General features: G+C 38.9%; 1 protein-coding gene across 1 annotated transcript in view; it reads right to left on the bottom strand.

Annotated features, from left to right (window-relative positions):
* LMAN2L (lectin, mannose binding 2 like) overlaps window positions 1-25,183 on the bottom strand; it is a 42,127-nt gene extending 16,944 nt beyond the window's left edge. Inside the window, exons 1-6 of the mRNA XM_053717819.1 lie at window positions 25,006-25,183; window positions 22,406-22,524; window positions 13,692-13,809; window positions 13,531-13,613; window positions 9,518-9,679; window positions 8,780-8,894 (exon numbers count right to left, since the gene is read on the bottom strand). Of these exons, the coding sequence (XP_053573794.1) occupies window positions 8,780-8,894; window positions 9,518-9,679; window positions 13,531-13,613; window positions 13,692-13,809; window positions 22,406-22,524; window positions 25,006-25,171 (763 nt within the window). The 5' untranslated portion in view covers window positions 25,172-25,183. The remainder of the gene's footprint in view (window positions 1-8,779; window positions 8,895-9,517; window positions 9,680-13,530; window positions 13,614-13,691; window positions 13,810-22,405; window positions 22,525-25,005) is intronic.
* Between the last annotated feature and the right edge of the window lie 1,048 nt (window positions 25,184-26,231).

Below are 26,231 nucleotides of genomic sequence, written 5' to 3'. Positions count from 1 at the left end.
AGCTCTCTCCTGTTTGATCTTGGCAATCAGACGAGGGAGCAGAGGAAACAGTGGAAACACATAAGCCAGGTTGAAGGACCAAGGCACTGCTAGAGCATCTATCAGTGCTGCCTTGGGATCCCTGGACCTGGAACCGTAACAAGGAAGCTTGGCGTTCTGAAGAGACGCCAGGAGATCCAGTTCTGGTTTGCCCCAAAGTTGAATCAACTGTGCAAATACCTCCGGATGGAGCTCCCACTCCCCTGGATGAAAAGTCTGTCGACTTAGAAAATCCGCCTCCCAGTTCTCTACTCCTGGGATATGGATAGCTGATAGATGGCAAGAGTGAATCTCTGCCCATCGATTATCTTTGAAACCTCCAACATTGCTAGGGAACTCCTTGTTCCCCCTTGATGGTTGATGTAAGCTACAGTCGTGATGTTGTCCGACTGAAATCTGATGAACCTGACCGCAGCTAGCTGAGGCCAAGCCTGAAGAGCATTGAATATTGCTCTTAGTTCCAGAATGTTTATCGGAAGGAGTGCTTCCTCCTGAGTCCATGATCTCTGAGCCTTCATGGAGTTCCAGACTGCACCCCAGCCCAGAAGGCTGACATCTGTTGTTACTATTGTCCAATCTGGCCTGCGGAAGGACATACCTTTGGACAGATGGACCCGAGATAGCCACCAGAAAAGAGAATCCCTGGTCTCTTGATCCAGATTTAGTAGAGGGGACAAATCCGTGTAATCCCCATTCCACTGACTGAGCATGCAGAGTTGCAGCGGTCTGAGATGTAGGCGGGCAAATGGCACTATGTCCATTGCCGCTACCATTAAGCCGATTACTTCCATACACTGAGCCACTGAAGGGCGAGAAGTAGAATAAAGAACACGGCAGGAATTTGGAAGTTTTGACAACCTGGCCTCTGTCAGGTAAATCTTCATTTCTAAAGAATCTATCAGAGTTCCCAGGAAGGAAACTCTTGTGAGAGGGGATAGAGAACTCTTCTTTTCGTTCACTTTCCACCCATGAGACCTCAGGAATGCCAGAACAATGTCCGTATGGGACTTGGCAATTTGGAAATTTGACGCCTGTATCAGAATGTCGTCTAAGTAAGGGGCTACTGCTATGCCCCGCGGTCTTAGGACCGCTAGAAGTGACCCCAGAACCTTCGTAAAGATTCTTGGTGCCATAGCTAACCCAAAGGGAAGAGCCACAAATTGGTAATGCCTGTCTAGGAAGGCGAACCTGAGAAACCGATGATGATCTTTGTGTATCGGAATGTGAAGATAAGCATCCTTTAAGTCCACGGTAGTCATGTATTGACCCTCCTGGATCATAGGTAGGATGGTTCGAATAGTCTCCATCTTGAAAGATGGGACCCTGAGAAATTTGTTTAGGATCTTAAGATCTAAGATTGGTCTGAAGGTTCCCTCTTTCTTGGGAACCACAAAGAGATTTGAAGAAGCCTTGCCCCTGTTCCTCCTTTGGAACTGGGTGGATCAATCCCATAACTAGGAGGTCTTGAACACAATGTAAGAATGCCTCTCTCTTTATCTGGTCTGCAGATAATTGTGAGAGGTGAAATCTTCCTTTTGGGGAAGAAGCTTTGAAGTCCAGAAGATATCCCTGGGACACAATTTCCAATGCCCAGGGATCCTGGACATCTCTTGCCCAAGCCTGGGCGAAGAGAGAAAGTCTGCCCCCTACTAGATCCGTTATCGGATCGGGGGCTGATCTTTCATGCTGTCTTAGAGGCAGCAGCAGGCTTCTTGGCCTGCTTACCTTTGTTCCAGGCCTTGTTAGGTCTCCAGACCAGCTTGGACTGGGCAAAATTTCCCTCTTGTTTTGCATTAGAGGGAGTTGATGCCGCGCTCGTCTTAAATTTTCGAAAGGCACGAAAATTAGTTTGTTTGGTCCTTAATTTATTAGACCTATCCTGAGGAAGGGCATGACCTTTTCCTCCAGTAATATCAGAAATGATCTCCTTCAGTCCAGGCCCAAATAGGGTCTGCCCCTTGAAGGAAATGTTGAGAAGCTTAGACTTTGAAGTAACGTCAGCTGACAAGGATTTAAGCCATAGCGCCCTACGCGCCTGTATAGCAAAACCTGAGTTCTTAGCCGTTAGTTTGGTTAAATGAACAACGGCGTCAGAAACAAATGAATTGGCTAGCTTAAGCACTTTAAGCTTGTCAAGTATATCATCCAATGGAGTTTCTACCTGTAAGGCCTCTTCCTGAGACTCAAACCAGAAGGCTGCAGCAGCCGTGACCGGGGCAATGCATTCAAGAGGCTGGAGAATAAAACCTTGTTGAATAAACATTTTCTTAAGGTAACCCTCTAACTTTTTATCCATTGGATCTAGGAAAGCACAACTGTCCTCGACGGGAATAGTTGTACGTTTAGCTAGGGTAGAAACTGCTCCCTCCACCTTAGGGACCGTTTGCCATAAGTCCCGTGTAGCGGCATCTATTGGAAACATTTTCTTAAAAATAGGAGGGGGAGAGAACGGTACACCTGGTCTAGCCCATTCCTTAGTAATAATTTCTGAAAACCTTTTAGGTATTGGAAAAACATCAGTGTAAACAGGCACTGCATAGTATTTATCCAATCTACACAATTTCTCTGGCACTATAATGGTGTCACAGTCATCCAGAGTAGCTAAAACCTCCCTGAGCAACGCGCGGAGGTGTTCAAGCTTAAATTTAAATGTAGACATATCAGAATCAGGTTGAAGCATCTTCCCTGAGTCAGAAAAATTACCCACAGAAAGAAGCTCTCCTGCCTCAGCTTCTGCATATTGTGAGGGGATATCAGACATAGCTACTAAAGCGTCAGAGAGCTCTGTATTTTTTCTAGTCCCAGAGCTGTCTCGCTTTCCTTGTAACCCTGGTAGTTTGGACAATACCGCTGTAAGGGTATGATCCATAACTGCCGCCATGTCTTGTAAAGTAAACGCCATGGGCGCGCTAGATGTACTTGGCGCCACTTGAGTGGGAGTCCCATGAGCGGGAGTCAAAGGTTCTGACACGTGGGCGAGTTAGTCGGCATAACTTCCCCCTTGTCAATTTCCTCTGGTGATAAATCTTTTAAAGACAGAATATGATCTTAATAACAAAGTAAAATCAGTACATTTGGTACACATTCTAAGAGGGGGTTCCACAATGGCTTCTAAACATAGTGAACAAGGAGTTTCCTCTATGTCAGACATGTTTAAACAGACTAGCAATGAGACCAGCAAGCTTGGAAAACACTTTGATAAATGTAAACAAGCAAAAAATAAAAACGGTACTGTGCCTTTAAGAGAAACAAATTTTGTCAGAAATTGAAAAACAGTGAAAAAAAGCAGTAAATCTTACGAAATTTTTACAGTGTGTATAATAGACTAAGAGCATTGCACCCACTTGCAAATGGATGATTAACCCCTTAGTTTCAAAACCGGATAAAAAAAAAAAACTATATAAACGTTTTTTAACAGTCACAACAAACTGCCACAGCTCTGCTGTGGCCCTACCTGCCCATACAACGACTTTTGAAGGCACAAAAACCCTTTGTAGAGGTCCTAAGTGTTCAGGGGACTCCTTCAGGGAAGCTGGAAGTCTCAAGCTACAAAAACTACTGCACGATTTAGGCCTGAAATTAGGCCCCTCCCAACCTGTACTCACAGTGAGAGGGCCATAAAAAACTATCCCTAGGCAAAATCTAGCCAGCCATGTGGAAAAAACTGGGCCCCAATAAAGTTTTATCACCAATATGTAGAAAAAAAACGTTTAAACACTTCCAGCAAACGTTATCTTATTTTCAGTAATGTGAGAAAGTAATAAGAATATTACCTTTTACAGCAAGCATGATACTAGTCGTTATTAAATCACTGTAATCAGGCTTACCTTAAATAAATCCGGTATTAACAGCATTTTCTATCATATTCATTTCTCTAGAAAAATTTAAACTGCACATACCTCATAGCAGGAGACCCTGCAAGCCATTCCCCCAGCTGAAGTTACCTCATCTATTCAGTTATATGTGAGAACAGCAATTGATCTTAGTTACAACCTGCTAAGATCATCAAAAACCACAGACAGACTCTTCTTCAACTTTCTGCCTGAGGCTAAAACAGTACAACTCTGGTACCATTTGAAAATAATAAACTTTTGATTGAAGATAAACTACATAAATTCACCACATCTCTCTAGCTACTTCCTATCTTGTAGAGAGCTGCAAGAGAATGACTGGTAGGTGGCAGTTAGGGGAGGAGCTATATAGACAGCTCTGCTGTGGGTGATCCTCTTGCAGCTTCCTGTTGGGAAGGAGAATATCCCACAAGTAATGGATGATCCGTGGACTGGATACACCTTACAAGAGAAAAGTGGATAAAAAAAAAAAAAAGGGGTGTGAAGATCAAATACCGGTATGATCAAAAATAGATAAGCAATTGCTATAAATAGCTGTATGTAATAAAATAATTACCACATATGTGGAACTAACCACAGTGACCTTGACAATAGACCCTTATCTCTAGGGTACTAACCTACAATTAATATCTAAAAACGAATATATCTAAACGTGGAACTAATAGTAAATACATAAATAGATAAATCAACAATTATTAATGTCCCCAAGAAAGTCCCAATTTGATAATAGTGTCCAAAATGCTGATCCAATGAAAACTGTCCTATATTAGTGATGATGGTCCCGGTGTCCTGGTCCGAGGTAAAAGCGATATCCTTCACCCTGTGTGCCTCAGGGACTTACTCCGGCGGTTATACCAAGCGATATTTCAAATGAAGCAACTGCAGAAAAACTTCTGTCGGGTAAGCCTATATATGTATTCTGGTGTCCCCTGTACAAGGTCAGCAGCAAGATTGCCCGGATTGCCTGATGTATAGGCTTACCCGACAGAAGTTTTTCTGCAGTTGCTTCATTATTTGAAATCTGTTTTGAATTACTGTTTTTCTAACCTCATGAGATCTATTTTTACTGAATAAGTTGAATTCATTCTGTGTGATGATTTTATATAAGCCTTGATCTTTGGGGCTTACCCCTTTTTTAAAGTTTTATAAGATTTTTTAATGGTTCTATATTTTAAAGTTTTTTTCGTAATGTTTTTTCTATATGTGAATTAAATACTGTTCAATTTCCCAAACTTTGTTGGTGGAATTACACTTAGACACACCTATAGGAAATTAGTGGTGGTGTTGGAATATTAAGCTGTTGTTTACCTTAGCCTGAGGCGCTCCTATACAAACTCTTTTGCTACACCTAGTATTCCTTCAGGAGACGCACTGGGAACGGGACACTAGGCAGCTTAAGAGTTCGTTCTATTACCCAGTTTGCGAACTAGCTTCGTACTCAGAAAAGTAACGGGGAGTAGCCATTCTGGTTCATAGAGATATATGCTGTGTGATTGACCATGTGGAGCGGGACCCAGAAGGTAGATATATCATTGTCGTCTGCACTCTAAATGGGATCCTATGCACTTTAGCATCTATCTATGCACCTAATACGAAACAAATCCCCTTTTTACGACCGTGTTTGAGACGCTTGGATGAGCTTAAAAGGGGACATCTTCTGATAGGGGGAGACTTAAACTTGGTGTGGGACCCTGTGTTAGATAAGAAAGTTATAGGTGGGCACCAAGTTGACCGTAATTTAACCACCCAATCTAACGCCCTGCATAAACTTATGTACCAATACGGACTATATGACATTTGGAGATGCTTAGCCCCAACAGAAAGGGACTATACACACCACTCTAAACCACACAACTCATATGCACGCATAGATTATCTTCTGTGCGATTCTTGGACCCTGGATAAATTCCATACTCCACATATCAGGGTCTGTCCCTGGTCTGACCATGATCTGGTTAGCGCTAGCTTCTCCCTTCTACAGCCCCCTGAAAGCAGGCCGGTGTGGAAGCTGCTGGATCACTGTCTGTCGGAGGTTGAGGTTCCCCACCTAGTAGAGATTATTCAGGATTTCCTGCAACAATGATACAGAGGACACGAGTTTGGAAATCCTCTGGGCTGCTCTTAAGGCCTATCTAAGAGGCCATTTTCTGCAAAAAAAAAAATGCCCATCTGAGGTCGAAAAACAAGATCTCGCTAGCCAAGCTATATGCAGACCTCAGACACTCTGAACTTGCAAGCCAACCTGTTTTCGGCTCAAGCAGTTATATTACTGTAAGGGAAATAAGGCAGACATACTATTAGTGCATTAACTTAGAGACCGTATGGCGCACAGCAGAATCTCGGCAATCAAGACAGAGACTAGGTTGGTGCGCACGCCCAGGGCCATAGGTAGGGCGTTCGCTGAGTATTACTCCTCACTCGATAATCTGGAAGGGGATACACGAAGATCCGAATCTAGCAAGGGCAAGATAAATCAATTCTTGACACCCTTACACCTCCCTACCCTGAGCGAAGACGCTGTTACAGATTTGAGCAACCCCCTTACACTTGAGGAAGTTAAAGCGGCCATTCTTACCCTGAAGCCACATAAGGCTCTGGGCCCGGATGGCTTTACGGGACTATTTTCATACCAAAACTTTTTCCCACCTACTGTCAGCCCTTCTGCTCCGGCTATATAGCGGAGTAATGGAGAAGGGTGAATTCCTACAGGAATTCTTGGAGGCCAACATCTTGACTATCCCTAAGGAAGGGAAGGACCCCACACGGTGTGTGAGCTACCGACCTATCTGGCTCATTAACGTAGACGTTAAAATTTACGCAAAGATCCTGGCGACTAGATTGGGACATCACTTACCGTCTATAGTCCACCTCGATCAGGTCGGATTTATTCAGGGAAGGCAAGGTACTGATAACACCCGTAGGCTACTTCTCACCCTGTCATTAGATGCTGAAAAGGCGTTCGACAGGGTGGGATGGGAGTACATGTTTGAGGTCCTGAAGGCTTTTGGGATCCCACATACTTTCTGTGAGGTGGTCGCGGCCTATGTTTGGAACAATAAGAGACCCAGAGTTGCAGCAACTATCTTGCAGGCTCCTGTTGAAAGAGGAGGATTGGGTCTACCATGTGTACGTTAGTACTATGAGGCAGCCATGATTTCTCATGTCTCAGCATGGGGAGGGGATCTCCCGACTACAAGGTGGAGGGAGCTGGAACAGGCGTCCTTACCGGCATATATTGACTTGTCAGAGCTTTTGTGGCCCCCCCATCTGCCCACGAATGTTACCGTCTCTAACCAACTGATTAAGGGATGTCAATCAACCTGGTACAAGCTACAGCATAACCCGCTGATTGCCCCCCACCCCTCGCCGATTCATCCCATTATTGCATTACTCCAAGGTTTCCCTAATATGCGGATGCACAGCTGGAGGCAAGTAGAATTTGCTCAATTGAAGGATTTTTATCTAAATGAGCACCTCCTTATCTATCAGGAAATGGTGACTGAGTTCGATCTCCCCCCTCAGATGCAATTTGAGCTCTTGAGATTGCGGTCCATCATGAAAGTGTGGGGCTTCTTGACAGAAAAGACCCGGAACCTTACTGTCTGGGAGGTTAGGTGGCAGGCAGAACTCCAGTTATATAAACCTCTTACAACACATTATAGAAGCCTCTTGGGTGAGTCGGCCCTAGTAAAAAAAGAGACACATGGTGGGGCTGCATTGCGTGACAATGTATGAACTCTATTTCAAAATAATCACTAGGTGGCACCTAGTTCCGACTAAGCTCCAGACGTTGTTCCCTGACTGTTCACCTAGGTGCTGGAGAGACTGTAGGGAGATGGGTACTCCGCTCCACATTTGGTGGTCATGTAGCAAAATTCAGCCCCTGTGGACTAAGCTCCGGAGTGTATGTTCTACATTAGGATTGCCATAGGCCAACTCCCCGAGTGTAGCTCTTCTACATCTAGGCATTACAAAACTTCCCAACCCCAAACGATCTCTGCTTTTCTACCTCCTGACCTCGATAAAAATGCTCATAGCCAGGAATTGGAAGAAGACGTCCCCTCCCAGGTGGCAGGGAGTGGTGGAGTATCTGAATTACACAAAATCTATGGCAGACTATGTATACAGGGTTAGAAAACAATCAGCAGAGTTCAGCCAGATCTGGGAACCATGGGAGACATACCTAACGAGACAAAAAGCATAGGTGGCGATAGTCCCAGATTGAGGAATCAGCTCTGCTGAGACTTTAAGACAAACTTAGATAGGGCATCCAACTGTCAGTTGAATAGGGTGCCCCTGACCGAGATTTTAGATGAGACCCCCTCTTCTCCCTGCTTTCCCCTCCCCCCATCTTTTAACCTCCCCACCCCTTCCTAACCTACTCAATAATCACTTAAAACATATAGGTATGTTGCAATATCTCTACTTTATGAGATGTTGAGTGGAATACTACAGAATAACGTCTATCACACACATAATTGCAAACTGTTAAGTAAGCCATGCTCACTATTCAGATCATGTATTGTCATGTATTCCTGTGATGTCCTTGATTATCTGTTTTGTTGTTATTGTAATGTTTACCTACAATAAATATATATATATATATATATATATATATATATATATATATATATATATATATATATATATATATATATATAAACATATATAAACTAATATCTATTTAAACACATTATACTCAAGGTTATAGCCTATAGTATAATACATCCTGAATATAAAACATAATATTTGTTATGTTATGTTATTAGTTATGACTTTTTGTTTTTTAAATGTAGGAATCTATGCTATAACATTAGCTGTGAACGTTTGCTGACTTGGCTTGATGGGTATATTACACACATTATATATATATTTTTTTATATGTCAACCTGATAGGTCTCCGGTAACAGCAGAAGTCCCAAAGAAATATCCACGAGGTAGCCGTACTCCAGGCACATCAAGGCAGTCCTTCCATTCGTGTTTTCCATCCACATCTATCATAACCTGACATGGAAATGTGAAGAAAGTTGCTAAGTGAAGTGACAAATGAGAGGTCAGCGAGAAAAGGGAAATCAAAAACATGTAATGGAAATGTATAAAAAAATTGTTTTAAAAAGGGACAGTCAACTTGAAAATTGTTATTGTTTAAAAAGATAATCCCTTTATTACCCATTCCTCAGTTTTGCATAACCAACAGTTATATTAATACACTTTTTACCTCTGTAATTACCTGTATCTAAGCCTCTGCAGACTGACCCCTCAGGTACCCTTTTAAAGGTTTTTAACAATCTTGCATTTAAGCCAATTAGTGTTGGTTATTGTGAAACGTTTATCATTCTCCACAGGAGTGAGTACAATTGTATCTATATGGCAAACATGAACTAGCACTGTAGTGCAAGATTGTAAAAAGCTTGGTTATAAAGTATATATATATATCAATAGTTATGCAAAGCTGGGGTGTTATCTTTCTTTTTAAACAATAAAAAAGTAGACCGCCTCTTTAAAATGCATAGGAAAAGAAGGACTATGATTAGAATACACAGTGTAATATGTAAAGAAGTCAAAGGTGACCAGATGAAATGACAGTAATGCTGGAGGATAAAGCAGCTTTGCCATATATATCTTACTGTGAGCCGTCTTTTGACGTAGCGGATAACTAGAAAGGTATCATGGTTGAGGTTCCGTACGATGGCTGTGCAGCCACCAAGTTCCGTGGGCCGGCCATCACGACTGTGATCATATACCAGAGAACCATTATTTACCATGGCGGACACATAGGGGAAGATACGCTGCAGAGACAAAGGGTAAACATTATGTTATTATATTAAAATAATAAAAAGGAAGACAAACACATACAATGATAATCTTTCATTCTCAAATGGACATCTGCATATTAACAAATAAGGCTAAGACTGAAAGAGGGACTAACTAGAAGCTCATTCGCCACCAAGGAAAGATCATTCTCAGAAATGATCATCAAAGAAGCAGACGCACTACATTTGAATTTGACAACTAAGAACTTTACAGTAAAAATAAATAAATAGGATTTAGAATGGTGTAGAGATGAATACAGTCAAAAATAAGCTAACAGATCTTTTACTCTTTGATGGACATTTTAGCTATTCTTATTTACGTATCTATATAAACTGCACTTTGTCTTGCGTCACTTTTTTTCTAGTAATTTGCATTGCTGGGAGACAACCATAAAGACACAAGGGCTGCAAGATATTTAAACAAAAGGTATATATTTTATAAATAGATGTGAGATACCTGTATCCCTGGAGTGTATCTTTTCTTCTGAGACTGGAGTCCAGAAGCACAGGAGAAAGCAAACAAACATTGACACACAAACAATGCAGCTTAGTAACACACATGGTGTAACTACATTTTCAAATACTCTTAAAGGGACATTAAACTCAAAATTAGGTTGCCCATTTAAAGTTTTAAAATTAATAAAAAAAAGAAAAGAAAAATGGATTGTTTTGTGCCTTTTCCCAACTGTCTCTGTAGTGAATAGTGTATATTTTTTATTATTATCATCATCAGGTATTTGTAGAGCGCTAACAGATCCCTGCAGCACTATAAACATAGGCGGTATACAAGGAAACATTTATAGTGGATCAAATGGATAGAGGGTCCTGCCGAGAGTTGCACTCTTGTAGTTGGCTCTTATGCGGGTGATCTACAAACAGCTGGGCTCATAGGCTTACAGGCTAAGGGAGCAAGGTGATAGCAATGGAGTTAGAAAAGGTTAGTGTAGGTTGTATGCATCCCTGAACAGTAGAGTCTTTAGAGAGCGCTTGAAGATATCAAAACTAGGGGAGCGTCTTGTGGAGCGAGGCAGAGAGTTCCACAAGATGGGAGCCAGTCTGGAGAAGTCCTGTAAGCGGGAGTGTGAGGAGGTAACAAGAGAGGAGGAGAGTAGGAGGTCAAGAGCAGAGCGAAGGGGTCGGGAGGGAGAGTATCTGGAGACAAGGTCTGAGATGTAGGGGGGAGCAGTGCAGTTGAGGGCTTTGTATGTCAGAATCAGAATGTTGTGTTTAATCCTGGAGGCAAGAGGAAGCCAGTGAAGGGATTGGCAGAGAGTGCAACAGATGAAGATCGACGAGTAAGGAAGATGATCCTGGCAGAGGCATTCATTATGGATTGTAAAGGAGCTAGGGAGACCAGAGAGGATGGAGTTGCAGTAATCGAGGCGGGAAAGGATGAGAGAGTGGATTAAAATCTTAGTTGTGTCTTGAGTAAGGAAATGTCTAATTTTAGAGATGTTTTTAAGGTTATAAAAGTATTCTGCCATTGCTGGCTTAGTACAGATCATTTACACCTGGCTTCGGAATGGAAACAACAATACCAACTTGAGTGTTTTCGAAGGAAGTACCTTGATGCATTTTACTCACAGAATAACAGTTTTAAATGCTTAAAATTATTTTGCAATTCTATTTTTTTCTATTGCTAATATAGAGTATGCATTTATAAAATTATGTTAATGTCCCTTTAAAAAACCCCAGAGATAACCAGAATAAAAAAGCCATGCGGTTAAAAAGATTAAGCTGGGATACTGTATAGTGTATCTCTCCAATTTGTATAGGGTCTGGAGTAAATGGGAAATATTGCTATTTACTTTTGATTCTCCACCATTATAAAAGTTTAGGCAACAGCAGTATTCCGGTTTACTATGTTCTTCCTACCTCTAACCCCTGTGTTAAAGCGACATGAAACCATTTTTTTCTTTCATGATTCAAACAGAGCATGTGATTTTCAACAACTTGCCAGTTTACTTCTATTTTCTAATTTGTTTTGTTCCCTTGGTATCCTTTGTTGAAAAAGGATACCTAGGTAGGCTCAGAAGCTGCTGATTGGTGGCTGCACATATGCCTCATGTTATTGGCTCAACTGATGAGTTCCAGCTCCAATAGTGCATTGCTGTCCTTCAACAAAGGATACCAAGAGAATGAAGCAAATTAGATAATACAAATTGGGAGAAAAAAAAATTTATTAACTGAATCATGAAAGAAAAAAAAATGGGTTTCATGTCCCTTTAGACAGATATAAAAGTCAAAATTGATATATGTATAAGTGTAGTTACAATTTGAATATAAGTATCTGTGCAAAAATTGTTTTAGGGGTGTATGTGTTTTTGCTGCACAGGCATTCAAACAATGAAGTCTCAGAGCTTTCTATTCAAAACTGAAATGCATTCTAGCACATTTTAGTTTTGACATTTGTGTTCCATTAATAAATAAACACTGTAGAGAACAGCTCATATTGGGTATACTAAAATAACAAAATGTAACTAGTGATAGCTTGCAAACCTGACAATGCTTGTGTACCAGATAAAAAAAAAAAAAAAAAACACAGGAATCACAGCATATGTATTCTCTCATTGCATTATAGTATTCCAGTTAGAAAAACAGTTGGGTCAGAAGTAATGCAGTATTTGAAAAATAAATATTTACGGTTGTATGATTGAATATATTTAATGTCAGATGGTATAATCCAAAGTTATCTGACGCGAAGCTCCACAAAATGGCCCTCCAATGCTTTATAGGGCCGCTAACTTCCGCATACAACTTCTAACTCTCCCCATTTGCAACAAAGCATGTCTTCTCTCCAAAACGGCATTTTCCTATATAGGTGATCAATATCAAATCTATAGATAGGCAGGTAAGTCAATTGCTTAAAAGGGACAGTCAACACCAGAATTTTTGTTGTTTAAAAAGAAAGTTAATCCCTTTATTACCCATTCCCCAGTTTTATTACCCATTCCCCAGTACTACCCTCCATAAGAGACTACTCCGAAATCTTCTGACACTTCTTTGCAAACCCCCTGTGATGAAAGGCAAATAATGACTGGGGATATGAGGAAGTGGGGGATGTATTTAAAGGGACAGTCTACATCAGAATTTGTATTGTTTAAAAAGATAGATAATCCCTTTATTACCCATTCCCCAGTTATGCATAACCAACACCGTTATATTAATACACTTTTTACTTCTGTGATTACCTTGTATCTATGCCTCTGCAAACTGCCCCCTTATTTCAGTTCTTTTGACAGACTTTCATTTTAGCCAATCAGTGCTCACTCCAGGGTAACTTCACGTGCATGAGCTCAATGTTATCTATATGAAACACATGAACTAATGCACTCTAGTGGTCAAAATGCATTCAGATTAGAGGCAGTCTTCAAGGTCTAAGAAATTAGCATAGAACCTCCTAGGTTTAGCTTTCAACTAAGAATACCAAGAGAACAAAGCAAAATTGGTGATAAAAATAAATTACAAAGTTGTTTAAAATTACATTCCATATTTAAATCATGAAAGTTTTTTGGACTTGACTGTCCCTTTAAGGCAGCACTCAACAAATCCTGGTACCAGGGAGTCACTGGCCCCTTAAAATTAGGCCATGGCACCCTGGACATGGGTGCCACCCACAAGAAGCATATATACTTCCTATTGCCTATGTTTATGGCTGGCACCTAGATTTTGACCAAATTTGCCAAGCCCTGGCTTACAGTTTGTTTATACATAGAATTTTTTCATACTATTAATACAATTTTTACAATGTAGTCGCAGGCTCACTAACTAAAGGCAAATTCTGCTTATGTTGGGCATTGATGATGATGATGATTATAAACGCTCACCTCATGCTGCTTCTCTTCATTTGGATAGGTGTCCACAAAAATACCCAACCCTAAAAAATTATCTTTACTTCCAAACACTGGACCTGGAATAGAATATATTAAGCATAAGCTCAGAGCACTTCGTTCATGTTTATTTTGCTTTAGGGATGTTCAGTTCTCACCAGTCTGCATCTTATCCTTGGTGTACCATATAGCAAAGCCATCCCCATTCAGATTCTTCTTGCCCTGGCCATGGACTTTGAAGTGAACCTGCAACTCCCAGTCCCTCAAATAACAAGGCTGGAAGACAAATAAAAAGGGTACACATTAATGGGACACAAGTATTTTTTGTTTAATCTTAGAGAAGCTATTTTACAACAGATTACAAAACAGATTCCAACAGTGAGGATTCTGCTTTGCAACAAATTAGCAATAAAGTCTGTTATCCTTTTGATACTAATGTCAAAATGTTATGACTATAAAGCAGGGGTTTTCAAAGATTTAGGCAGAGTGCCTTCCCTTACCTCTGATGAATATTACAAGACAGCGCCCCCCTATAATAGACGTTTCATTGTTTTTTCCTCTTTAACCCCTTAGTGGTGACCAGACCACTTTTCCATTTGTTGACCGTTTGGGACCAAGGCTATTTTTAAATTTCTGCAGTGTTTGTGTTAAAGGGTCATGATACCCAATTTTTTTCTTTCATGATTTAGAAAGAGCATGTCATTTTAAACAACTTTCTAATTTACTTCTATTATCTAATTTGCTTCATTCTCTTGATATCACTTGCTGAAAAGCATATCTAGATATGCTCAGTAGCTGCTGATTGGTTGCTGCACATAAAGGCCTTGTGTGATTGGCTCACACATGTACATTGCTATTTCTTCAACAAAGGATATCTAAAGAATTTAGCAAATTAGATAATAGAAGTAAATTGGAAAGTTGTTTAAAATTGCATGCCCTATCTGAATCATGAAAGTTTAATTTTGACTAGACTGTCCCTTTAAGCTGTAAATTTTCCTCTTACTCATTTACTGTACCCACACATATTATATACTGTTTTTCTCGCCATTAAATGGACTTTCTAAAGATACCATTATTTTCATCATATCTTATAATTTACTATAAAAAAATTATAAAATATGAGGAAAAAAATGGACACCCCCCCACACACTTTTTCTAACTTTTGATCCCAAAAAATCTGTTACACATCTACAACCACCAAAAACACCCTTGCTAAATAGTTTCTACATTTTGTCCTGAGTTTAGAAATACCCAATGTTTACATGTTCTTTGCAAGTTATACGGCAATACATACAAGTAGCACTTTGCCATTTCCAAAACCATTTTTTTTCTTCAAAATTAGCGATAGTTACATTGGAACACTTATATCTGTCAGGAATCCCTGAATATCCCTTCACATGTATATATATTTTTTAGTAGACAGCCCAAAGTATTGATCTAGGCCAATTTTGGTATATTTCATGCCACCATTTCACCGCCAAATGCGATCAAATTAAAAAAAAAACATTACCTTTTTCACAAACTTTAGGTTTCTCACTGAAATTATTTACGAACAGCTTGTGCAATTATGGCACAAATGGTTGTAAATGCTTCTCTGGGATCCCCTTTGTTCAGAAATAGCAGACATTAAGGCTTTGGTGTTGCTTTTTGATAATTAGAAGGCCGCTAAATGCCGCTGCGCACGACACTTGTATTATGCCCAGCAGTGAAGGGATTAAACTAGGTAGCTTGTAGGGTTAATTTTAGCTTTAGTGTATAGATCAGCCTCACACCTGACACATCCCTCCATCCCTGACCCCCCTCAAACAGCTCCCTTCCCTCCCCCCACCTCACAATTGTCACCACCATCTTAAGTGCTGGCAGAAAGTCTGCCAGTATAAAAATAAAGGTCTTTAAGATTATTATTTTTTTAATATATTTTATATGAAGTGTAAGATCCCCCATTACCCCCAACCACCCTGATCCTCCCCCCCAAACAGCTCTCTAAGCCTCCCCCCCTCAACCTATTGGCCGCCATCTTAGGTACTGGCAGCTGTCTGCCAGTACCCAGTTTACTAACAAATTTGCCCTTTATGTATTAAAAAAAAAAAAAAAAATTATATATATATATATATATATATATATATATATATATATATATATATATATATATATATAAACAGCCCATTTTCTGTAGTGTAGCTTCCCCATCCCGGATCCCTTTCCAAACCATTTTCCCCCCTTCCTCTCCCTCATGGACACTGGGTTACAGGATCCGGAACAAGCACCAGCGATGGGCCGCCCACCCGCCTCCCTGCAATGGCTCCCACCCATTAACGATCGGCACTATCACTGGCCGATGCAGAGAGGTCCACAGAGTGGTGTTCTCTGCATCGGATGCTTAAAAAAAGGTATTACAGTGAGTGATGCCTCAATATCGAGACATCACTGCAATACCCCAGAGGCAGAACTTTTTTTTTTTTAATTTTCTGCGATGAGATTTTTTTTTTTTGTGAAAATTTTTCTGCAGTGTCTCACTGCACACACACATATACACATATATATATATATATATATATATATATATATATATATATATATACATACACACACACACACACAGTTGCAAGAAAAAGTATGTGAACCCTTTGGAATGATATGGATTTCTGCACAAATTGGTCATAAAATGTGATCTGATCATCATCTAAGTCACAACAATAGACAATCACAGTCTGCTTAAACTAATAACACACAAAGAATGAAATGTTGCCATGTTTTTATTGAACACACCATGTAAACATTCACTGAAAATGAGCCCTGCTCCTGTCCAGGAATCCATTACAGGCGTATAGCAGTAGGGGTGGGGGGCTGCTCCTTTCAGAAATGCTGTGCCTTGCTGATATAAAATACATTGTAGATGCAGTTAAGTTAACCCAGCAGCAGAGGGGACTGCAGTTTTAGCCTTTTTGGGAGCCATGGGGTTAACTGCATCTGCTATGTATTTAAGCCGTTTCCCAGAGAGGAGGAGATTGTGTGGGAGGTTCCATAATGTTTACATACCCTAAGGGTATGACTGCAGACGTCCCTAGGGGGAAATATAAGTAAGTGGCTTTCTCTGCTTTTAGATTTCTAGATTGATCGGCTGCTTATGAGAACAGAAAGTGAAAGTAAAAGAGCCATTTTACAAATGTGTGCTAAAAGCAACCACTAGATGGAGCTGGTTTGCAAGAAATCACAAATAAATCAATGCATTACAGCCACTTCTAAAGGAATTTTTTTATGTAGGAAAAAATCGCAAATCCTCACGGTTTTAAAATCGCGGCGATTAATCTCAGTTTTAAATCGCATATGCGATTAATCGTGCAGCCCTAATACATATACACAGTGTATATATATATATATATATATATGTAAATAAAATAGAATGTATATCTATACACCAACACCAATTATGTTATGCATACAATGGTAATATTATAAACAGATTGTGATAATTATATATCAAATAAGAATGCTAAGTATTATTCTAAGCAATTTTTTGTATGAGCATTAATGTATACATACTTTTCAAGTTTATGATAGTGCCCAATCTAAGCAAATGTAGTCAGACAAACAAGGGTTTCTCAATTTAGAAATACACAAAAATAAGTGGTTACCAGTGGCTTTTCAAAACATTTAAAAATACTTTAATTATTATTATTTGCCACTATTGTTTTATATTAAACAATCTCTAAGAATGTTATGATAGAGTTAATAAAATCTCTTTTAGTGCTTGTTAGCAATTACTGTTTTTAATTGGATGATGCAATTAATTGTATAATATGCACCTGTATATATTGTTTGTAAGCACGGTGTACCCTAACAGTCTATGAGTACGGCCTGAACGGCTGAAACGCGTTAGCCTGGGCACACCGTCTAACATTGCACTTTTTTTTGGAAACCACTGCTTTTAACTTTTCGAATAAAGTATTGACTTTTTAAATTACCTTGGATACCGCCTCCGGACATATATATATATATATATATATATATATATATATATATATATATATATATATATATATATATATATATATATATATATATATATATATATATATATATATATATATATATATATATATATATATATATATATATATATATATACATATATACACACACACACATACATACATATATACACACACACACACACACACGACAAGCTATGTTAGTCATGCACGTTGCAGCCTGCAGGTGCACGACTATGCCTCTTCTTCATGTAGGGGGATCGCTGTTAAAACATTGTTTATGTCACTACAGGCTGGGGATCCGTAGGCTTCATGGGAGTGCCGGTGACATCAGCACATAGTGAAGTTACAAAGAGGCTGAGTAAGGAAGCTCAGTGGAGCTGTTAGAGAGCATCTTCACACCCCTCAATCTCAGCTCCCATAGCAGCTACAAACGTTCAAAAAATCTCATTTTAAAAGATAAATCGCCTGGTCGTCTTGGGGCAGTAAAAGAAAGCCGAGTTTTTAAAAATAAAAGTAAAAAACAAAAACGCACAGGGATTATAGATTATATGCACAATGAATGGGTTGTTTTTTTTCCTATTAAACAAGTCCCTTCCTAATAAAAAAAAAAATATAAATATATATATATATATATATATATATATATGTGTGAATTTTGTCTGTACAGTTAAAAGCTTGCAAGAAAAAAAGTGCTTTTATTTCTACTGCACAATGGGGCCTCTCTAATCTATATTATAAATCCCAAAAGCATGATTGAGCCCCTATTTCACATGTGGCTATCCTGATGACAATTTAGTGAGGTGATCAGAGTAACAGCAGTGGTCACTTGGCCATTTTCAGTATTACTAAAACATACATTATTATTATTAGTTTTTTACAGTTTTTGTTGCAGCTATCTCACATGCAATGCAGTATAAATATAATAATGGTATATTGTGAATCTGCTGGACCTGCTGAGAAATATAATATATCATTTGTGTGGGTCACTCACTGAAATTTGACTTATAGTAGGGTTTAAATGTAGGTAGCAAAAAAAGCTCAAAATTGGCTCAGCACTTGGGTGTAAAAAAGGCTTAGCAGCGAAAGGGTTAAATATAATTGTGATATTTAGTTTTAAATTTGGGGAATTTACATTTGATCCAGGGTTCACACACAGCTCTCAGGAGCCGATTCTGCTCAACCAAAGAGTGGTTTACGCACGTTTCAATTTTCACCTTGTTACTCCATGTGTTAAACCCAACTTACTGATTAAGACAGCAAATGCAACACACCTAGATCCTGCCCTTTCCCTTATTCCACCACAACATAGCAAGTGTAATAGTCGGCTCTCAAAAAAACGTTCTCTGTTTTACCAAAGTCAGTTGCTGCTTGTGGTTTCCATAGGACAGTGCGTAGTGTCACTGCACCAGCGTCTCCCCTTATATAATCTAGCACACTCCCGGGGAGGCTCGCCTCACACTTTGAAAAAAAACCCTGCTATAAAGCAAATGACAACATTATCATCCCGGGGAGGAAATCATCCACCAATTGCATCGACCCCCCCACATTCTATTCATTTAGTATGCCCTTTCTAATGAGAAGTGGTTGCATGTCTATTCAGGATGCAGGTGATCACCTGCAAAAAAAAGTTGTTTTGGCTTAGAGGAACTCAAACAGAGCCACTATCTCCCCTGCATTGTGATTTTTGCTAAAGCAGGGAAAGATCTAAATTAGTGTCACTATTTCACTCATGAATTGTAATTATAAAAATGTTAATCAAAACTTGTGGCATACATTAAAAATTAGATTTAAATATTGTCTAGCCTGTTCCCCAGCAAAAACATAGAAGAAAAATGTACATATTGTTTTTTTATATTGGAAGCAATCTAGAACTAGTACAAATAGACACGTGCTAGAGGCCTTTCTCTTGTAGTTAGATCCAGAGAAGGCATTCAACAGGGTGAAATGGCAGCAATTATTTAGATCGCTTCAGGAATTTCAATTCTCTGGACAGTTTTTGCATTTAGTTATTTAAAAAAATAAAAATCTGTGGAACCTCTGGCAACTAAAAGGCACACACCTAATAACTTTGTTATACCTACAGCAGAGTATTAAAGTGAAGGTAAAGTTAACTTCAATAGTTCACGCCTTATTATAGATTTGATAAAAATAGGGCTAGTTTAATTCATCAGTTTTTTTTATATCGTATTATATAAAGTTGTTTCTTACCTTTTAAACAGCCAACGATAATATTCTTTCCTCCGCCTGCCATTTTATTAAATTGATGACAGGCTAGTGATATTCTATCCGCCAATGCTCTTTTTCCCCCCGGGGTGTTCAGCCCATTACTCGCAACGTCACGTGAGTGTTAAGCGCATGCGTCCAACTCGTATTAGCCTACTGTCTTCTCCATGCTCGTTCATCAGATGTGCATGCGCTGTTGGCATCACCGTTAAACCATTGGATACAAAATACATTCCGGATTGATTGCGTTCATATTTAGTACTAAAGCTCATTACATAGCGTATTTAGGCAATCCAACTTTTAATATCTAGTACATTTTGTTTAAATAACGTAACAACGATAGCGATTGGCGCATGTGCCTTGTAAATCTGGATCTCGAACGTGCTTTTGAGCGACGTAGAGATCGGTGGGACCGCTCAAGACGTCAGACAGAGAAGAACAAGGAAGTAGGGTTTGGGAGGAGTTGGCATCGATACGGTACCAATTTAAAAGTATATATATATATTTATTTTTATTTTTTTAAATGTTAGCGACTACATTCATGTACTTTTGCTAAATGCCTGGGTGTCTTCCATAACTGTTAACTTTACCTTCACTTTAAATGTATGGGAAAACATTCTTCATAATTATTTTTTTACTTTAAATAGCTGTTTTGCTCATTAAAACCAATAACAATGGACTGAGCCTGCAAGTAAACTAATATTATTTATGTTAGATAGTGACATGCTAATTATGGCTGGGGGTGAATATGCACAACTAGCTATTAAAAATACAAAACCTCTCTGTCCCTCACACCCCCCTCCCACTGGGATGATTAATCAGTGCTATTTTTTTATCTTTTACATAGCTTTTCTACAGATAAAATTTTGTTACTAATATTTCCAGTATACCTGGGGAGATACAACAGGCAACAGTAGATATTTCAAATAATGATAAAGGAGCTGTTAGCAAACAATTTAATACATTCAAGCAGGTAAAAACGTCCCTTTAACAGAGTCTTCCCAATATTTCAATTAAGGGAGAATTATTTTAAGTCGCTCTTTATGCAGAGGATATTATCTTATTTGTTCAAGAACTGAGAATTAATATTCTAAAATAATAGATATGATTCAAGTGATCTCAGGCTATAAGGTTAATTTAAACAAAACAGAAATACTATGGCTATTGAAACGGAATTCAAGGGAGTTGAGTGTTATCCCTTTACTGACATTAAAGTTTGACCTATTTAGGGATACAAATAGGGAAAAATCCTGAAAAATTGTATTGTATGACTTTAAAAAGGGATATGAAACCCAAAAATGTTATTTTGCGATTCAAACAGCAAACCATTTTACAAAAGTTTCCAATTTTCTTTTATCTTCAAACTTGCTTCGGTCCAATGATATTTTATGATTAAGAGATATCCAGGTAGGCATCTGGAGCACTACTTGGCAAAAAATAGTACTGTCATCAGTCATATTGCAAATAGATAACATTCTTGCAAAATTACTGCCGTATAGTGCTCCAGAAATGGGCCGGCTCCTAAGCCTACATTCTTGATTTTCAACAACAGAAAGTGATTTACAAATCACATGCTCTGTCTGTATCATGAAAGAAAAATGTGGGGTTTCATATCCCTTTAACCTCTCTTTGCAAGAAAACCGATTTGGATTTAAAAAGGTGGGTAAAATTCAGTTAGTGAAAAGGATTATGAATCCCTCAGTCACGCATTTGGCCAAGTGAAAGGAGAAAAAGAAAGCAAGGCAAGAGAAGTGCAAACCAGTACTGCCGTCAAATGTACAAAAAATAAAACACAGGATGGGTCTTGTGGACTCTCACCATCATTATATAAATTAAATTAATTTACCAGGTAAGCATACATTTTGCCGCCACTAAACTCTGTATAGCTAAAGACTGAAAAACGTCGGACCCTCATCCATACCAACGTTTATATCGCTCATTGATTACTTTGCCCAACTAGAGAAAGGGATATATCAGTTACAAGATAGGCTTGAGGTCTACTGGACCATTTTGGACAGCTGACTTCACTAGGACGAACAAGAAATAGATGTTTAGGTTCTGCTTTTCAATAGTTTTGCCTTAGGTTATGTGCTGGATGCCTCTGACCTAATTTACCCTTTGCCCACTCTGCTCCCTTTTCTATTTCTTTTTTTCTCTCCCTTCTTAATAGGCTGAGACATAAACACTTTTATATGTAGTGGGAGGCTCCACTAGATTAACTACAAATAGAGTTACAACTGATATATTATACTTTCTGTGAAGGTTCTCATTTTGTTATCTTATTCACGCCTCATTTTATACCAACAGGACTGTTCAATTTAATGTTGACGCTATACAATATTATTGTTGCATTTTCGACTTATTTTCTATTATTGGTTGCAACAAAATTATAGCTGATAACTATTATTTCATAATAGTTTGAATGTTCCACGTTCAATAACAACTATCCTTGGGCGGAAAAATATATTCTATCATATTAGAGCAATGAGTAGCTAAAATAAACCAAATAAAGTTCAGATGACAGCACATTAAATGGCAGTTGAGAATGTACCTTGCATTACAAAATTTCATGAACATAAATGTGTCATATTTACAGAAAATAAGGCAGATAAGAGGATACCCAAGCATAGTATTATTCAGGTGAGTGTACTTACCACTCTGTTCCAGACAGCCCCCTGCTTGCTTTGCATATCTGGCGTCAGGCGTACGTATTGTGGGGTCACAAGAGCATTTCCCAACAGATCCCATAGAGAGGAAGAGGAGGTACCCACACCTGAAACACACAGGGCAGTGAGAGATGGCACCAAACTACTCTACATTTCACAAGTTGCTCTGAAATATGATAAGCTATGAGAACCTTTTATATGTTTTCTTATATTTTCAATTGTCGTCCCCTGATGCCCTTCAGATCAAATTCCTCTTCCAGGAGGAAGCTGTCCTACAAAATGTTTCCACTCAAGTTTAACACAAAAATATTCTCTCTCCCATTTTCCATATTTCCTGCTGGAGTGTAATAAATTGTTTATAAATAGCTCCTTTACGTTTATATCAGCATTTGAAATTGCCGATTCTGCATGTGGTATCCCGATTACCCAAATTTTTTCTTTTATGATTCAGATAGAACATACAAATTTAACCCCTTTAATGGTGTTTGCATTACTAATAGTGCGGTCTCGCCGCTGGCAGAAGGGTAGAGGGAGGGTATAATAGAGCATTACTGCCACTTGCGGTGGGATCCGATCTATTATTAACAAACAAGGAAACCCTTAATGACCAGCGATGGACATGGTATGTCGCAGCCGTTAAAGGGTTAAACAACTTTCCATATATTTTCAAAATATTCCTCATTTTCTTATCCTTTGTTGAAAAGCAGGAATGTATGTTCAGAAGTGTGAATGTGTCGGCAGCGCTATATCACAGCAGTTATACAAAAATGTTATACATTAGCTAGAGCACTAGATGGCAGCACTATTTCCTGTCTTGTAGCGCTTCAGGCATGTGCATGCTACCTATTTTGGATCTCTCTATAACAAAGAATAACATGAGAACAAAGCAAATTTAATAATAGAAGTAAATTGGAAACTTTTTTTAAAATTGTATTATTATTGTATCTAAATAATGAAAGCAACATTTTGGGTTTCAGGCCACTTTAAGCACAATGTTTGATAGAACATATTATTGCATCACTGCTTGTAACATATTAGCACATTCACTTTTTACATCTCTTTAACTCTCCAGTATTTTACCATGCATTTCTCCTTACCCAGAATCTTTCTTCTATGACTGCATTCAATGTATCATATTTAAACCTACTTTAAGTGCAAAATCCTATCTTTAGATCATTGCTTAGGTTAGAATATAATTACATTTTGCTGAAAAACCTTCTGTTGTCATATTCATACAGTTTCAACACAATCTCCTGTCAAAAGTTTGATTTCCAAACCTACCCTAAAGCTAAATTGCATTAGCCAATCACAGTGGGCAACCTGGGTTCTTCTCTTTACCAGAAGTTCCAGGTAGCAAGCAAGAATACACGCATGCGCTCTGAATGCTGATAGTCTAACACATGCGCAGTAGCATGAGGAGCTAGTGGAAAGTGACCGCAGTTTGTTCAGTCGGAGCCGTATATTAAAATAGCGCATGCATTAGGGGTGCGTTAATATATGCTAATAGTAGGTAAGTAATCGATGGGTGTTGTATACAACTAGTCGGAAAGCCCTTATTTGTGGGCTGGCATTTGAAACGTCAGTGAGGAGAAATATAGTTTTTAAAGATGTTTGAAGCTTTTTAGAAAAAATAAGTGTAAATTGATTAAAGTATGTAGTAAAACCGATGTGCAAGTTTTAAAAAGAAACTTTGAAACTGAGTTTTCTAATCCTTTAATTCATAGTTTTCCTTTTTTCCCACCAATCCAAAACATTTGCTTTATTTACCATTCTACTGCCAATATTTACTTTTGTCACCATCACTTTAAGGCAACTTGCCCTCACCCACCTATGATGTGGCTGCTCTCCTACAACCTTCCACACACCTCTTTGCTGTTGCACACTCCTACTGTCTGCCTTCATGCACCTTTACCCCCAACACTATCCTGCAACTAGCCTTAGTTCCACATAGCTGGCACTGCACTCCAACTTGATTTCTTACATCATTTGCAACCTGTTTCTGTTTTGCTACCACTCTCCTAAGACCTACCACATACCAAAGCAACTCTCTTGCCACCATTCTCTTGCAATTTACCCGCTGTGGATCTTTACTACAGGACTTTTTCAGGAGTCTGTATCCCATGCATCTTTATTGCTGCCACTCTTCTGAAATCTGCCCAAGTGCACCCTCACCAATGCCTCTCTCTTGCTGATCTATCCTGTGCATTTTCCTGTAGCTACTCAGTGATCTGTCTCAACGAACCCTGCCCACTGTCATAAAACCCATGATGTCTCTAAAGAAACCTGCTCACATACGTTGATCCTACATATGCATTATAGCTCATCACCATACCACTCCTACAACCTCTCTACGTGTAGGTCACCACCATCTCTTCTAAACCCATCTCCCAAGCATTGCTTCAACACTACTTATATCCCATATTAGCTAGTCATTGCGATTATGTGCCTTTAGCGCATTCTTGAGTTTCTACATCTATTTTTACCTTGACGCTCAGCATGCTTCTTTTTTCCCTATCAAGTCGTATATCACCACCTGATCTACCACAACCTACACTTGCCCTCTTTCCCCTTCATGTGATCACCCTTACCCTGATATGGTTTACTTAACGAGTGCTCCCTCTTCAAATACTCCTCCGTCTGATCTGCACTTTCACTCCCCCCAAAAAAGAGTACAACAAATAGCAGAGCATGAGTCTCCAATCTCATGTGCCTCTTTCTTGCCGGAGTACTATACCAGGTTGCTCTCGACGCCATCTTGCTACTCTCTCTTCGCTCACACAGTATAAGCCAATCAAAAACAGCAGTGCATATCTTTTCTCATTGGATGCGATCCCTACGACCAGACTACCCAGTATCTTGCAGTTAACCAATAGCATTGGAATAGTCGTGCATGGGGGTTGTAATTTAGTTTATAATTGGGCGTGGTAACAAAGGCTGCTGTAGCCTGGTAATAGTGATTATTTTCAGCTATTGTTTATGAGGACAAATGTATAGTCTCCCACGAGATTACTTACTAAATATATCATAATTGTATGTTGTCTAATATGCAATTACTGATGCACTATTTGCAATTAGTCGTCTCAGTCCTTAGCGACAGTATTAGAAGGCTGACACTGCTTACTACTTGTCAGTCTGCTTATCCGTACGCATAGTAACTGCTTTATACACAGCGCCTGTCAGTTAAACAATCACAGTGTCCTGTGACTAGCAAAACTGCCTTGTCATCCTCTTTCCTGACCAAAATGTATTTGTTTAAAAAAGATTCTTTTTACGTTAGGTTTGTAAGATATTGCAAAGCTATAGCGAGGTATTGCATCATAGCATTTCCCTTGTGATCTGACAATTTTAGAAAGTATTTTTTCTTTTCATCTGACTGTTTTAAATGCATGTGAGAGTTGCATGGAACAGCACTGACTACTAACACTGTTAATATTAATTGGTAAATCATCAATTCATACATAAAAATGAACTTGTATATTCAACATTTTAATTTTATATATATATATATATATATATATATATATATATATATATATATATTAAACACAATGTTTAGAGACACAAAACCCAATTTTTTTCTTTCAAGATTTCAAGATTCAGATAGAGCAGGCAATTGTTTTCTAACTTACTCCTATTATACATTTTTCTTAGTTCTCTTGCTATCTTTATTTTAAAAAATCAGGAATGTAAGCATAGGAGCTGGCCCATTTTTGGTTCAGAACCTGGGTAGCACTTGCTGATTGGTAGCTACATGTTGTCATCCTAGGGTGGCTCGTTCAGGGCCGATCACGGGCCCCCTGCAATCTTATGAGGT

This window comes from Bombina bombina, chromosome 6, assembly GCF_027579735.1.
Source record: "Bombina bombina isolate aBomBom1 chromosome 6, aBomBom1.pri, whole genome shotgun sequence".
Classification (NCBI taxonomy): Eukaryota; Metazoa; Chordata; class Amphibia; order Anura; family Bombinatoridae; genus Bombina; species Bombina bombina.
Note: the sequence above shows the minus strand (reverse complement) of the source record. Positions and strands in the feature narration are given on the sequence as shown.